General features: G+C 34.8%; 1 protein-coding gene across 4 annotated transcripts in view; it reads left to right on the forward strand.

The window, feature by feature from the left end:
• LOC106055541 (rho GTPase-activating protein 18-like) overlaps positions 1-17,295 on the forward strand; it is a 58,331-nt gene that overhangs the window by 35,367 nt on the left and 5,669 nt on the right. For 3 of the 4 annotated variants that reach the window (XM_056014940.1, XM_056014937.1, XM_056014938.1), the window contains 13 exons: positions 496-561; positions 1,409-1,573; positions 1,892-2,059; positions 3,224-3,351; positions 6,988-7,038; positions 9,847-10,009; positions 11,569-11,660; positions 11,809-11,886; positions 12,513-12,672; positions 13,492-13,574; positions 15,755-15,964; positions 16,655-16,729; positions 16,968-17,036. In XM_056014940.1, the coding sequence (XP_055870915.1) occupies positions 496-561; positions 1,409-1,573; positions 1,892-2,059; positions 3,224-3,351; positions 6,988-7,038; positions 9,847-10,009; positions 11,569-11,660; positions 11,809-11,886; positions 12,513-12,672; positions 13,492-13,574; positions 15,755-15,964; positions 16,655-16,729; positions 16,968-17,036 (1,508 nt within the window). The remainder of the gene's footprint in view (positions 1-495; positions 562-1,408; positions 1,574-1,891; positions 2,060-3,223; positions 3,352-6,987; positions 7,039-9,846; positions 10,010-11,568; positions 11,661-11,808; positions 11,887-12,512; positions 12,673-13,491; positions 13,575-15,754; positions 15,965-16,654; positions 16,730-16,967; positions 17,037-17,295) is intronic. The other variant, XM_056014941.1, reaches the window with a different exon arrangement.

Raw genomic sequence — 17,295 nt, forward strand, 5'->3', positions numbered from 1 at the left:
TACTACATCATGTCTTGCTTTGGTTCACTACATCATGTCTTGCTTTGGTTCACTACATCATGTCTTGCTTTGGTTCACTACATGTCTTGCTTTGGTTCACTACATCATGTCTTGCTTTGGTTCACTACATCATGTCTTGTTTTGGTTCACTACATGTCTTGCTTTGGTTCACTACATCATGTCTTGCTTTGGTTCACTACATCATGTCTTGTTTTGGTTCACTACATGTCTTGCTTTGGTTCACTACACCGTGTCTTGCTTTGGTTCACTACATCATGTCTTGCTTTGGTTCACTACATGTCTTGCTTTGGTTCACTACATCATGTCTTGCTTTGGTTCACTACATGTCTTGCTTTGGTTCACTACACCGTGTCTTGTTTTGGTTCACTACATCATGTCTTGCTTTGGTTCACTACATGTCTTGCTTTGGTTCACTACACCGTGTCTTGTTTTGGTTCACTACATCATGTCTTGCTTTTGTTTTTTTTGTTTCAGAGGGTGAGATTGAAGAAGCCTGGTTGAAGCGCGCTGGCTACAGTCATGTGATCAGTCAGTTCAAAGGTAAGCTCAACTCTTCTATGTGTACTCTGTAGACTTCATCTTTCCATGTATTTGATAATGAGGAACAGGTTGTCAGAGCATAATGGAATAGCATTTTTTTTCCTGCTAAACTTTCCAATTTTCTTTGAGTCATGATCCACATAATTAGTATGATTACTAGCTTACATTATTTATCTGTATTGCTTCAATTGAATGTTCCTATTTACTATTTTGTAAATTCTATGTACCACCATATTATTTTATTATTAAGAAATGTTATTCCTTTCAGCTATAATAATAGTAGCCTAAAGCAGTGGCGTAGCAATGGTGTGTGTGTGGGTGGGAATTTGAAAATACCCCTGCGCCCCCACTTGAGGGGTGCCTCCAAATGAGTGTTTGAAATAAACAATAAATAAATACTAAATATTACCCTATTATCTCATGTCATGATGTCGAATGTTAAAATGCAGGGTCCCCTAGAGAGGTCAAGCCCCCAAATTTCTAGCTATGGCACTGGCCTAAAGTTGATTTTGTTTTTTCATTACGTTTCTTCATTAAAAATATGGGATGTGTGGCTAAGAGGTTTAAACTGCTTGGCTACCTATCAAGTGGGCATGGCTACCAATCAAGGGGGGCTCGAGTTCGACACCCCACTGGCAAAGAGTTGTGTTTACTGAGCTCCCTAAGGCAGCACAGAAAACCATCTCCCAGATACTCCCTCCACTCAATAGTCCACAAAAGAGTTTGGGCCATAGTGCTAAATGCATGAACATTTGCGCTATATAAAAGCAAGTTTTTGTATGTTAAAAATATTGTGTCCTAAAGCATTGCTTCTATCTTGAATGAAACCATTTTTTTTTATTTACAGAGGGTGGGGACATCTCTGAAGCTGACCTGGATCTGATGACCAGCTCACTCACCCATGCCCAGAGAGAGGCTGTCAGAAAACGCATCAATATCCTTACCACCACCATGCGTAAAAAAGACAAGGTCACCAAAATTCATGTCAAGGACATTTTTGCAGCCCCTAAAGGTCAAATATAAGTAAACTGTAATTGTTTATATAGAAGCTGGCTGGCAATGTTAGTGTTTTAAGCAATTCAGAGTATGATAAGATAATAAAATTGTATGATAAGATACAATTTTATATTAAAATGATTTAAGATGTTGTCTTATTATTTTATTCTTTTATTTATTTAAAAAAATAATTTTGTATAGATTAATTGTTTTGAAAATACAATTTTAAAATAGAGCTAATAAGGATTCACTCCTTATGTTAACTTGTTCATTTTCAGTATTTCTGAAACAGTATAAATGGGTTTACATTTTGTTCTGATCAAACTATTTACAGATGTACACGTACACACAAGTCATGCCAACACCTTGCCTCAAGCTTACACCGCTCCGAAAAGAAATACCACCAAATCACCTGACCAGCGTCCATCCAGTCCCTTTTCTCACAAGGGTGGCTACTCCATGGCAGGTGGTACAAATGAAATCACATCTTATGTGGACGCAGGTAGGGTGAACAGTTGATTCAGTCGTGTGATAAACATTCTGGTACTACATTTTAGGAGCACAACTACAGTTAAACATTTAAGGACAGTTTTTTGTGGTTTCAAATTACCTTCTTTTAAAACAATGCAGAAATTAACCCCCCAAAAATTACTTAATACTAGAGCAGAATAATTTCATAAAAGATGAACAGTACTATGTAGTATTAAAGTCATTGTACTTGCATCTTTGAAATGTAAAATAATAGAAATTGAGAACTTTGAAATAACTAGGTTTGACAGTATCTTCTTTAATATTTTGATGAGAAGGGGGAGTTAACAGAAATAGTCATAATCTGTTTTGTTTTCCTTACCTTGGATCTGCATTATTCTTTTCTGTGGCATCAAGTGCTTATGTCGCCTATGCATACATCAGTATACCTTAAAAGTGGGCAACATGGGGTTCTCCTGCCTTCTATTAGATCACCATACAAAATGTCTTGTGGGAGTTGACTTTGTGGCATTCTGTGAACATGTTGAAGCCAGCCAGGGAATCAACTACTGATATTAGCGTGAATGTCCTGGCACCCCCTGCTCCTCCCAACTTTTCCTCTTTGGTTATTTTATCTTTTTCAAGAATCTGCCCTAAGCATCATAGGTGGAAGATATTCAGCTTTTTTTCCTGTCCAGAGTAGGTTAACCATGATTCACTACCATATAGCAGAGTGCTCATCACACAGGTCTAGTAGACTAGGGTTTTGATATTGGTAGTCAGTAATGTTTCACACTCTTTTCTGCAGCCATAACATGGTGTTTATCACTTTGACTATTCTGGAGATGATAAAGTCAAGATAGCAGAAATGTTAAACAATTTCCAATGGCTGGCTATTAATCGTTATGAGAGGAGCAGCATTTGTGTTATGAACTAGTATTTTGGTCTTGCTTTGATTAATATTTAAGTCAAACTTCTGGCTTGCAGCAAACAGTCTGACAATCAGGGTCTGAAGCTGAGTAGCAGATTCAGCAAAAATAGCTGCATCAACAGTTTAGAAGAGTTATCTGATGCGTGTCTCCTTAACTTTGGTTTTAGCCTTCAATCTTTAAAAGCCTAATGCAGTAGGCAGGAAAAGAATATGCCAAATAGAGTAGGTTCATAACATCTTATATGTTCATTATGTCTTTATCGTCAGGTGTGGCCACATTAGGTATTCATCATCGTACAAAAAGTAAAAATGAAGCCAATCATCTCTACAACTTTTCTGACACTTCTGATGACATGGAGATTCACCTTGACTTCACCACAGAAGAGTTAGAAAAGGTAAGTAAACTTGCTTTTTTTTCCCCCTTGAGATAAACATCATGACATATATACATGTATTCAAAAAAGCTCATTCTAGACAGTTTTTTTGTTAAGTACAAACATTTAAAAAAATATGACAGGTTTACAAACCATATACTGAGTTATATATTAGTCAAATAATAATAATAATAGTATCAGAAAATATGAGACTATCAATTGTTTTGTTTTTAATAATAATATTTAATAATAGTAATTAATTAGCATAAAATATGTATAGGCCTATATCTGTTTAAAATAAAACAACTGTTCTCAATAAAAGTTTAAATTACTTCAAGTTTACATGCTTATTTTATCTATTAAATATTCCAAGTACATTATATTGCAATATGACAATTGTAATTAATGTGATACAGTTCCTGCCCTAGACTAGTTGCTAGATGTTTGCTTCACACTGTTGTTGTAGGCATGCTTGCATTCCAACTCCTGGCTTGTTGTTGTTGTGTTCTCAGATCACTTGTTTAAATGAAAACATAATCTTTGACTCTGACATTTTGTTCATTTTTTGTAACACAAATCTTTTTCTTTCATCATATACATTCTTAATTGACAGATATATCTAAGATAAATACTTGTTATATGCATTGTTTCTTTTACTCTTCATTTGTTTTTTGTTTGTTTGTATTGGGGTCCAACTTATTGTCCAATAGTATTTAAATGTAAGGGGGAGAAGAGGAAGTCACTTGGAAACTGAATTAAAGAGAAAGGGCAGGTCAATTTACAAATATGAACAAAATATTATAAAAGTTCACCACTAGATGTCTGAAATGGAAAAGTTTCTCTAATTATCCTTTTGGATCTGTGCACATCTCCCATTCATATGCTGCAACTGTTCAAAAGAGTTGGCCTATCTAGAGTCTTTCCCTAAAGCAAATGTTGCAATCATCTAATGAAGATCCATCACCTTTGAAAACAACCACTTTATGGATAAAGACATTAGTATAGTATGAACAAATTGTCAGACAAATTTCCTTATGGATAATAAAGATTATTATGATTATTAAACCATAGAATATTGTTATTTGTTAACTTTTTCAGACATTGAGTAAACGTAACATTACAAACAAAGTCATTGTGTTTGAACCACAAACAAAGTTATTGTGTTTGAACCACAAACGATGTCATTGTGTTTGAACCACAAATAAAGTCATTGTGTTTGAATTACAAATAAAGTCATTGTGTTTGAACCACAAATAAAGTCATTGTGTTTGAACCACAAACAATGTCATTGTGTTTGAACTACAAATAAAGTCATTGTGTTTGAACCACAAACAATGTCATTGTGTTTGAACCACAAATAAAGTCATTGTGTTTGAACCACAAATAAAGTCATTGTGTTTGAACCACAAATAAAGTCATTGTGTTTGAACCACAAACAAAGTTATTGTGATTGAACCACAAACAAAGTCATTGTGTTTGAACCACAAATAAAGTCATTGTGTTTGAACCACAAACAAAGTCATGTGTTTGAACCACAAATAAAATCATTGTGTTTGAACCACAAACAAAGTCATTGTGTTTGAACCACAAATAAAGTCATTGTGTTTGAACCACAAATAAAGGCATTGTGTTTGAACCACAAACAATGTCATTGTGTTTGAACTACAAATAAAGTCATTGTGTTTGAACCACAAACAATGTCATTGTGTTTGAACCACAAATAAAGTCATTGTGTTTGAACCACAAATAAAGTCATTGTGTTTGAACCACAAATAAAGTCATTGTGTTTGAACCACAAACAAAGTTATTGTGATTGAACCACAAACAAAGTCATTGTGTTTGAACCACAAATAAAGTCATTGTGTTTGAACCACAAACAAAGTCATTGTGTTTGAACCACAAATAAAGTCATTGTGTTTGAACCACAAATAAAGTCATTGTGTTTGAACCACAAATAAAGTCATTGTGTTTGAACCACAAACAAAGTCATTGTGTTTGAACCACAAATAAAGTCATTGTGTTTGAACCACAAATAAAGTAGCGGTTATATCAGAATATTCTGGGGGCATGGTGGCTGCATGGTAAAGCGCTTGCTTCCAAACTGAGGAGTCTTAAGTTTGAATAGCTATTAAGACTCTGGACTTTTGAACTTTGGAATCTTAAGACACCCCTGATTGCACCTAACTCTGATGGGTAACTGACATTATTTGGGGTATGCCAAGTACAGTTGGTTCGAGTTTGTCGTTGTCCTAACCACTTGATACACTCCTTAACCATTGGCCGTAGTAGCAGATGACCTTTACATCTTCTGCCCTATAGATTGCAAGGTCTGGAAGGGGGTACTTTACTTTATTTGTTGTATATATCAGAATATTTCAATGTTTTTGTTTGTTAAACTGTGATGTTGCTAATAATCCTAAGTTCCACTACATGAATAGATGCATGTGTAGATTTAGTAATGATTGTATTGCTTGACTGCCTTGACGCTCACATCCTTTTGTTGAAACTTATGTTTCAAGTGTGTTTTTTTAACAGTCTTTTTAACAGACTTTTGTTGCAGCACAATTCCTGTTCAAACAATAATAAGCTTGTTATGACATTCACTGTTCACAAAATGCCTCATGTTGTGTAAAGTGTGCACATTTGTGTTTAGTTTAGAAGTAGAGGCGCTAGTTTATGCACTTTTTTTTTAATACACATTTTGTTATCATTTCTTTAACTGTAGCACGATCAATATTTTCTCAATAATTTCTACAATTTCTATTTATTAAGACCTTTTAAAATAAGCCAAAAAAAAAATATATATATATATATATAATTGATACATTATTTCCACTTCATTTATAACAAATATTTCAATGAGTTGTTTCCCTTTAAAAAAAATAGTTATATCTTTTTAAGACAATCAGGTTTTCTTTTCCCATCTCATTCCACAGTTGCTTTGTAAATGTATGTGTTTCATATTGTTATTTTATCTTGTCATCACTATCTTGTTCACTCATCAAAGTAATTTAGTATTCATATAAACCATTTCAATTACTGGATCAATCAAACATCTAGTATCAGAAGAAGATTGTGTCCCTTTATTACTCTAACATGATTGTGTCACTGAACTATATACATGTAGGTTACCTTTGTCAAGCATGCATGAAGTCTTGTGCTCCTAAACTTGTAACAATGTATGCATGACTGTGTATGTTGAGAAGTATTGGCGGTTGGGCTGTCCACATAAATTACCAACCATTCTTGGTCACATGTAGCTAGTGTTTCTTGAGCACATTTAACCTAACATCTCAAAGCATTGTCTAGTTTTCTTTCCTAACAGCACAGTTTGGCTAATTCTAGTGTAGACTTAGATTTTCTTGTTTTTCTACTTTTTTAAATTGATTAAAGCTAGTTTTTGATGTGTAGAAGTTTTTTTCTTAAAATGCTAAATCATAATTTTTTTTAAAAATTATTTTTAAAGCTTTTTTTTTTCTATAAATTTTTAAACTTCAGAATATCAAGTTGTATTTAATTACTATAGAATAAATTGTTAATGATTCAAAGGTGCTTTTAAAAAAGAAATTCTGAACTAAACTGTTAAAAATATTGTTTGAATAGATTAAGTGAAGTATCTTTTTATGTTTCTTTTTTGTTCCATGAAACATTCTTCAGCCCTTTTCTCCTGTAGCAACTTTCCCAGACCCTCACAGAATAGAACTCCCAGTAAGTACAGTTACCATACCAAATCTTTCACAGCTTTAGAAAAGTGGTTAAAACATATACACATTATTGCTTAGTATATGAATCGACAAACTTAAATTAATTAAATTATTTAAATACTTCTACACCTCTCCTTAAGATAATTCCCTCCCCCCTTCCCCCCCCCCCCCCCCAAACTGATGGTCATCCATTCCTTCCTGTCATTTTCCTTTTCCCTCTTGTTCTTAAATGTTCAGACATCTGGTCATTACTGTTGATGTTTTCGTTTCTGAAAAATGGTTAGAAGATCATCATAATCATCAATCTTTTGTTCCTGTCTCATACTTGGTAACTTCAAATGAAGTCTAATTAGGTCAAATCAGTTTTCTGAAAGATATCTCTTCAAGTCGTAAACTTTTCATCCCTTTCGCAGACATTAAAATGGCTATTTAAAATATACCCTTTTTCTCAGAACAGTTCTTTTAGTGGTTTTATTTTTAGATGAAGCAAACTCTGACTTATCAATCTCTATAAAAATCAACTCTTATTCATGTACTGTTGAACCAGTCCCATTACACATTCTCCTGGCTTACAGTAGAAACTTGAGTGCTGTGAAAGATTTGTATGATAGCAGTTAAGACTTATCACTACACATGATGTGACAGGCTGTGTGAACTGAGGATTGTATATGATTGTTGTGTTTGTTACAGTACTAACTGTGTACACTGACATCTATGTAGCCATTAACAATCATGTCTGTAGACTTCATGTTGTACAATGTAGCCTACACATTGAATGTTGTGAATATGGGATATGGAATGTGCAACGAGTGTTGTGAAAATGTATCCATTTATTGTTGTAATGGTATAAATTAGATTGTATGATGTAGATGTAGTGATTTTTTTTCTCCACTTTGTAGACATTAAAGGCATACTAATTATGATTCAACAGATGTCTTAAGTATTGTAAAAAAATTATGGCATTTTTTACGCAAGCTAGTATTACCAAAATAATTTTCTAAATAGTGACTAAACAGACTGGCATTTTATTGTTTATTTAATCTGCATCTTTATTGAACAGATGGGCCCCAAACACGTTAGGACAATTCACATGACTTGCTATGTCTAAGGTGGTTATCATTGAAGTATTTGGTCTATGACAAATATAAGAAAATTATTTACCTCAACTATTTGGCATCAGACGCAAACACACATATATATGGTCATGTCAGTTTGAAGATCACTGTCCCTACCAGGCTTTCTCAAGTTTTGTTCAAATCTACAGAGCTGTGCAAACAACTGTCTATCAAAGTTAAAGATTAGATGTATTAAGTCATTCTCATAAGACACTGATGTAGACCTTTCCTTACAGACTTCATGACAGCCATTTTGTTTGTTGTGTTTCACACGTAACTGACTTCATCGAAACAAAAGTGTTAACTTGCTGCATGGAACTGATAGAATATATAATATTCACTGATATTCACCGATGCGAAAACAACCCTACAAAGCTTATAAAACTCTTATATTAAAAATCTCAGAACAGCACTCACAAAGCTCAACAACAACAGCAAAAAAACTTTTATTCAATGGATACCAGCTCATATACAACTAGAAGGAAATGAGAAGGCTGACATATTAGGCAAGAACTGACTCACAAATAAACTCTGCACTCTATCCAGAAGAATTGAAGAAATTAATTGTAAATAAAATAAATGAGAAATGGACAATTCTCATCCAAATCACAAGAAAGATGATGCTTACTTTAAGCTATCCTAACAAGACCAACGTCAAATCAGGACCGGACACAACAGAATGCGACAACACATGTACCGGAAGCTCAAAATTGAAACCAGTGAAATCTGCCCATGTGGAGTATCACCAGAGAATGCCGACCACATCCTCCAAAACTGCTCTCATTACCAAGAGACACTAGCCCCAAAACACCCCAATAGAAAGAAAACTATATGGAGAGCTTCCTGATTTAGAAACCACTGCACAGTTCATCTCATATATTGGTTTAGCCATCTGAACACTCCAACATAACAATGAGAACGAAGAAGAAGAAGAAGACTGATATTTGACTTGTCAACATTAGTACACATTGTGAACTGAGCCAGATAAAGTTATTGTACACTTTGTGAACAGAGTCATATAAAGTTATTGTATACATTGTGAACAGAGCCAGTTAAAGTTATTGTACACATTGGGAACAGAGCCAGATAAAGTTACTGTACACTTTGTGAACAGAGCCAGAAAAGGTTATTAGGGAAGCAAGTCAAAATGTTACCAAGGTCATTTTATTTGTTAGTACAACTTCATTCAGTGACTTTTGAACAAGTTTTTTTTCTTTTTTTTTATTGTTCCATATCTCACATTTATATCACTTTTTGATCTGTTTATTTTTTTAAATTGACTTTTTAACAAACAAACAAAATTACCATCAACTGACAGATTTGTTAAGAAGAAAAATCATAATAAGATTATTTTAAAAATTCTTTAAAAGACTATCTTCATTATTTTCATCTTGTTTAGCTTGTCTCATATGCATTTCTTGCATTGGTTTTTTTTTTCCACAACTATTGTACAGTGTTCATGTATTAAAGGATTTGTCATTCTTAAGTTACTTTTATCACACACTTATGTAAGTGATGATTCAATAGGAAAATGAAATGCAAAATAAGACAGTCCTGGGTTATTTCATTGGTTTATCTATTAGTTAATACATTCATACTTGGAGGTTGTTTGCTATCTGATTAATGTAAATAGAACATCTGTATTTTTACTAAAGCCCAAAGAAGTATATGGTCTAATATTTAGACTACTGTTCCAGGCCTTTGATGTCAGTTCTGACCCTCTAGGCATCACTTACATTGGTGATCTAGCAGACTGTGATATAGAGAGAGTCAGGGAGCTGGCCTTTATAGAATTAACTGCCCTGCTTGATGCTTACAACATAGATCATAAACCTATGAAACGCAAGAGAAAGGTCAAAGGTAGGCAACTCTTGTATTCTTAGTTTTATAATGTTTTACGTGTTTCAGGTGTTCCTTCAGAATTGAAGATAATCTACATCCTAGTCCAGATCACCCGCAGGACAACAGGGGATGGCAGCTGGCAGGGGATGAAGATAATCTACATCCTAGTCCAGATCACCCGCAGGACAACAGGGGATGGCAGCTGGCAGGGGATGAAGATAATCTACATCCTAGTCCAAATCACCCGCAGGACAACAGGGGATGGCAGCTGGCAGGGGATGAAGATAATCTACATCCTAGTCCAAATCACCTGCAGGACAACAGGGGATGGCAGCTGGCAGGGGATGAAGATAATCTACATCCTAGTCCAAATCACCGCCAGGACAACAGGGGATGGCAGCTGGCAGGGGATGAAGATAATCTACATCCTAGTCCAAATCACCCGCAGGACAACAGGGGATGGCAGCTGGCAGGGGATGAAGATAATCTACATCCTAGTCCAGATCACCCGCAGGACAACAGGGGATGGCAGCTGGCAGGGGATGAAGATAATCTACATCCTAGTCCAAATCACCCGCAGGACAACAGGGGATGGCAGCTGGCAGGGGATGAAGATAATCTACATCCTAGTCCAAATCACCCGCAGGACAACAGGGGATGGCAGCTGGCAGGGGATGAAGATAATCTACATCCTAGTCCAAATCACCCGCAGGACAACAGGGGATGGCAGCTGGCAGGGGATGAAGATAATCTACATCCTAGTCCAAATCACCCGCAGGACAACAGGGGATGGCAGCTGGCAGGGTATGAACCAGGGACAAATCAAGATGATGAAATAAAAGTCCAGTCTACATACGTCCCGACCAGGCAGCCATCCGGTCATACCAGCATACCATTAAATAAAAACTAATTTTGTTTCACTAAAAAAAGAAACATCTGTTGTAAGCAAGAGAGATATTAATCATGCCTTCATGGATTACACTTTATGAGTCTTTATAGTTAAGTACAAGAACCAGCTACGTTTTAAAATGTCCTCTGTCTACCTGATCTACTTTAGTGGACTCTAAAATGGCATCAAGTCCTAACTGAAAAACCTATGTCTGTTTCAATCAGAACTCTGGCTTGGTAGCATGTTGCTCTACCACCTGTGCCTCAACAGCACAATTTGAGTTTTTAAATGCATATTTTAAAAAAATGCATTACTGCTATGGGTAATTGTTTAATAATGTTTCTTACTTTGGGCAATTTTTTTTTATGTTCTTACTTTCTGTGTAGTCTAATTGTAGGCATTTTATTTTTCTTAAAATCATTAACAAAATGTATTTTCTGCTTGTCAAACTCTATAGTTGATCTCAGTTAGTTGCTTTTTTCAACAAATATAATCTTAATTTTACTCGAAAGCTTATGTTGGTTACTCTCTCCATGTTTGAACGCAATTGAAGAGGTAAAAGTGAACGAGTAATCTCCATTAAAATCCATCCTCCCTTATGTTTTATGTTTTTCAATGGATTCCACTTGTTCTTTTTCTCCAACTATTTTAATGGTCAGAAATATTTAATTCCACATGTACGTTTTAGATCAAGGAATATTTGGTCTCCCTCTGAAACTGTTAGTGGAACAAGATCAGAAGAGGTCACCCGGAACTAAAGTGCCAGTTGTGTTTCAAGCAGTAAGTCACATGATTTTCCATCCAGTCTATTAGTTATTTGTTTTGCCTTGAAGTCATGTTCCAAATTTTTGTTTACACTTTGTAGAGATAATGACTTTATGTCACTCAAAGTGTTTGTAATTGAGATCAGCATGTTTTTTTTTTCTAGATGATTGATTACTTGGAAAAAGAAGGTTTAAACACTGAGGGCATCTTCAGGGTGTCTGCATCAGATGCTAGAACCAAAGTATGTTAATTACTTTTAGATTTACTGCAGGAACTATATTTACTTTTAATTAAGCAATTCAATGTCATTGTTTACTATAAATTATTTAAACTGAACCTATAGTACCATCATGACTTCTCAAAACAAACCTATGAAAATAATTCTCCTTAGTGCTTAACATTTAGTTTTTATCTACAAGAATTCTCCAGAACTAAGGTTCATTAAAAATGTTTTAAATGTTTCATCAAACATCTATAACTTACGATTAAGGTGGAAATTAGCCAGATTATTACATTTTATTGGAATATATGAAAGATGACAATACCTTTTTTCTTTTATCGCACGTAGGATTGTGTTTTTCCCCCAATTTTGTCAATTTTTCAGGAGATTTTTATGAGTTTTCATGAGGTTTTAATACAATTTCCATGAATTTTTCGTATATATTTTGCAATTAAATAATTACACCTAGAATTAGCGTGGGGGCCTATGAAAGCGCGGGCTCACTGCGACCGCATAGGTTGCATTGGCCTAAGACCGGCCCTGCTTAAAATGCAGTTTTCGTTTCTTTTTTTTACTTGAATTATCAAATATTTGATGCCATTCAATGAATTAATTTTTTTAACAACCATGTTTGTTCTATTTTATAGCAACTCCGCCAGGATCTAGAAGACAAATTATATCAGGGTCTCTTCTCATGGGGAGATGCAGGTGTCCATGATGTAGCAGTTGTGTTCAAACAGTTTCTCCGTGAATTGCCCTCTCCGCTTCTTTCCAATGAAAATTTTGATGCATTTCCTCAAGTTTGCAGTAAGTCTCTTAGTAGTTTGTAGTAAGTCACTTAGAAGTTTGAAACTCTGAACTCAAACCTCTGCTGCCTTGCAGCTATACCCAAAGGCTTCGGGAGTCAATCCTGAGGAAAAATCAGGAGCCAGTGATCCTTTGGTAGCTTGCAGCACACAGTACTACACCCTGGCAGAGCCCCTGTACTGCTGATCCCCTAACTGTATCTGCACTTGCCTTTCCTTTGGATAGATCAACTGTGTGGAGAGCAGGGAAACTGCTGTGTGGTCGACATCATTTCGACTGTACCTAATACCCAGGCATTCTCACATTTCCAAGATATGATCCATAGTTGATGGAGGCCATATAGTGTTGTAGAAAGCCAGCAAATATTGGGGAAAGTCAGCTTTAAAAAATGAAATAAGACTCAATGTGCAGAATATTTTGATCACTACTATTTGCTATGTAACTTCTGTGTTAAATTCTTATTTCACATGGCAAATAAAATTATTACTTTATTTTTAATGTCTTGATAGACTTGGTATTAAAATTTTTCAACAAGTTTTCCTTTTCCTAAAGAAGCATATACCTACATACAATTTGATAAATTAATAATAATGATGGCTATGTCTTTGATTCAGAATATTTTGGAGGAGTGCAGTGTTTCACATGATTACATAAGCCCTGTCTTTGGCAATGGCTTTTCTTTAGATCTCTAATGCATGTCCTGCAACCTTTGTGAGAGCTCTCCAACTGTCTCTTTCAGAGGCCGTCTGCTCCTGCCATCTAGTGATAAATTATGTACTAATAAAAAAGTTTATTCAAAAAAATTTCTTCCATTCCCAGATATCCCTGACCTCCTGAAACAGCTGAAAGCTTTAAACTTGTTGATCATACTGTTGACAGATGAACACAGAAACACACTCAAGGTGAATACTAGTCTTTGTGGGTAGATTTGATCCTTTATAATTTTGTTTAATTTCATTCTTAAATGATTTCCATTGTAATAACTACTGAGTTTAATTGAAAATATTTAATTGGATTTAAAAGCATTATATGGACCCACAACTTCTAGTCTTAATAGATTGGTTTTTATTATTAATTTTGTAGTTTTAAAAAAAATGTATCTGTGCTCATATTCTATTTACAGATTAAAAAAAAAAGCAATCTTTCTTGTTCTTTTATATGATGTACTTTTAATGTGTATATATGTTTTTAAAAAAGTAATATTTTACTAAATTCACCTACACACACTTTAGCACCAAGGTCTTGTAGCTACACACTGTAAGGAATTAGTCTTTATCAAGTTGTTGTAACATGAATTATTGATTTCTAAAGATAACTTCTTTTTTATTTAAACACATGAACATCACAACAAATTTATGAATAAAATACCGGCTTAGTTTTCACACAACTGAGCTACATAGATCATTCAACATTCAGTCAACCTGATGAAACTATAGAACTCTACCAACATATATCCTATAGAACTCTACCAACATATATCCTATAGAACTCTACCAACATATATCCTATAGAAGTCTACCACCATATATCCTATAGAACTCTACCACCATATATCCTATAGAAGTCTACCACCATATATCCTATAGAAGTCTACCACCATATATCCTATAGAAGTCTACCACCATATATCCTATAGAACTCTACCACCATATATCCTATAGAAGTCTACCACCATATATCCTATAGAAGTCTACCACCATATATCCTATAGAAGTCTACCACCATATATCCTATAGAAGTCTACCACCATATATCCTATAGAACTCTACCACCATATATCCTATAGAAGTCTACCACCATATATCCTATAGAAGTCTACCACCATATATCCTATAGAAGTCTACCACCATATATCCTATAGAACTCTACCAACATATATCCTATAGAAGTCTACCACCATATATCCTATAGAAGTCTACCACCATATATCCTATAGAACTCTACCACCATATATCCTATAGAACTCTACCACCATATATCCTATAGAACTCTACCAACATATATCCTATAGAAGTCTACCAACATATGTCCTATAGAACTCTACCAACATATGTCCTATAGAAGTCTACCACCATATAGCCTATAGAAGTCTACCACCATATATTCTATAGAAGTCTACCACCATATATCCTATAGAAGTCTACCACCATATATCCTATAGAACTCTACCAACATATATCCTATAGAACTCTACCAACATATGTCCTGAAACTGAAAACCTCAAGAGGAATATAAAGACAGCAAGCAGATACTGATGTCAAGGCAAGAATTGGAAAAGCAAGGGTCGCCTTCATACAGCTTAAGAAAATCTGGATGGCAAGAGAAATTTCCTTGACAACAAAGATTAGTCTCTTTAACTCAAATGTTAAGGCCATTATGCTTTATGGAGCTGAGACCTGGAGAACAACTAAAACTGCCATTAGGAAAGTACAAACTTTCATTAACACCTGCCTATGAAGAATCCTTCGCATTCGTTGGCTAGACACCATCAACAACAGTGACCTCTTGCAAAGAACCAACAAACTCCTGTAGAAGAAGAAATCAGAAAGAGAAGTTGGCGCTGGATTGGGCACACTTTACGCAAATTGCCAACTAGCATCACAAGGCAGGCATTGAAGTGGAACCCATATGTCAAAAGAAAGAGAGGGCATCCTAGAAGCACTTGGCGACGTGAACTAGAGGCAGACATTTTAAATTTTGGTTACACCTGAAACAAGATGGAAAAGATGGCCCAGGACAGGGGACTATGGCAGCCCATACTCCAATAGGGGTGACGGGCTGTAAGTAAGTAAAGTCAACAAAAAAGCAATTTATCACTATCATACCCATGATTGGATTCGACTCTGGATACACTGGACATACACTCTACCTTTTCTTGAAAACCTATGCAGTAAATCATTCACCACACACTATTCACATCAAAACAAACAAAAAAAAAACACCCACTCCCAACACACAACCATTATCATCTAATCAAATAATGCATTTAGCATTCATAATGTTAGAGTAAGATTTCCTATTTCTAAACTGTCTCTGCAGTTGCTGAATGTCATTAAAAAGTGATTCTTGTTTGCTTTTCAAGGTGCTGCTTCGTTTCCTAAGGAAAATTGTGTCCCACAGTAACATGAACAAAATGGGCTTAAACAACATTGCTATGATCATGGCACCCAACCTATTCCTTCTACATGCACGCAGCAAAGAGAAACTCCACTTGGAGACAGAGTTGAAAAAGGCTGAGAGTACTTCTAAAATAGTGACAATGTTGATACACTATCAAGACAGTCTTTGGACTGTAAGTTTATACAACAATGTATGGGAGGGGCTGGAGTTGATCATTATGTAGAAACATATATGCACTGACCAAAACTATTTTTAACTTCATTAAAAATATATTTCACTTCAAACAAGCATTCTTGGTATAAACAATCTACATAGCAAAGAAAAAACATATTCTTTGTAAAAAAATTAAAGGATTATCTTTTTTTTTAAATTAAGCACAAATTGTAATAGTTCTGATGGAGACAGTTACCTCCAAAGGTCTGAACCAAAGTCCTTGAGGTCAAGTAGCTCAAAATTAGGAAAATCTGGCAGAATGTTATTGTGCTGGCCTTGTGGATAGATTTTTAGTATTTGTCTACTAAAGAGCTACACTTCTTCTTAAGAGCTCAAGGTCTTTACAAAAAAAAACAATAATATCTTATTAAATGAATTGAGATTGGTTCTTGGCCTGCTTATCTGCAGAATCTGTAATAGGGAAAATATAACTTGGTGATGAAACATGGCACACATTCTATTTATAAGCTGTTGTCAACTGAACTTGAACTCTTTGCAATGAATCTTTTCATTTTAAAGTGTAGAAAATCATAAAAGTCTTGCTATTACAATACAATGAAGCACAATTGTATTGTTTTATTCTTCAGCATTTTCGGTTTTGTTCTTAGAAATTTCTTAAAGTCTTGAATTCATGTATGTATCTTTCTAGGTTCCTTCCAGTTTTATTGCTCAATTGAGACATCAGTACACAGTGGAGGCTCACAGAAAGGCGGACAAAAGTTTGGTAAATACTTCATTGGTTTTAGTTGGAATAGAGATTGTATTTTCTGATCTAAACAATTGGTTCCCAGAAGGAATTGTATTTGAGTCGAAGACAGTATTCGGATTTGCGATAACATTATTTGATCTTTTTTTTTTATTTTCACCCTTAAAATTTTTTTGTTTTTGTCTGTGGAATAAAAACAGTTGATGTCCTCTCAGGGTCACTAAACCTTGTTTCTGTCTGCTTTCTATGATTTCAGTTATCAAAGTTTTCTAGAAAAAAAGAGAAGACAGAAGACAAGTACAAAAAACTTCCTAACAATGATCAGGTAATATAAGCTTAATTTGTAGTAGTCTGGACTGATGGCAGGATCAAATCTATTAGTATGAGATAAAATTTAAATGTAGACCATTGAAAACAAATTGTTTTGCACAATTACAAATCAAACTAGTAAAAAAGGCAAACAAAAAATGTGCATCCCTCATTTATCTGACACAACACACATACCATTAGAATACCTTTCAAGAATGAGATATGAGTTAGGTTTCATATTCATCATTGGCTTCATATTTATCAATGCAGAAGGG

Source organism: Biomphalaria glabrata, chromosome 17, assembly GCF_947242115.1.
Source record: "Biomphalaria glabrata chromosome 17, xgBioGlab47.1, whole genome shotgun sequence".
Taxonomy (NCBI): Eukaryota; Metazoa; Mollusca; class Gastropoda; family Planorbidae; genus Biomphalaria; species Biomphalaria glabrata.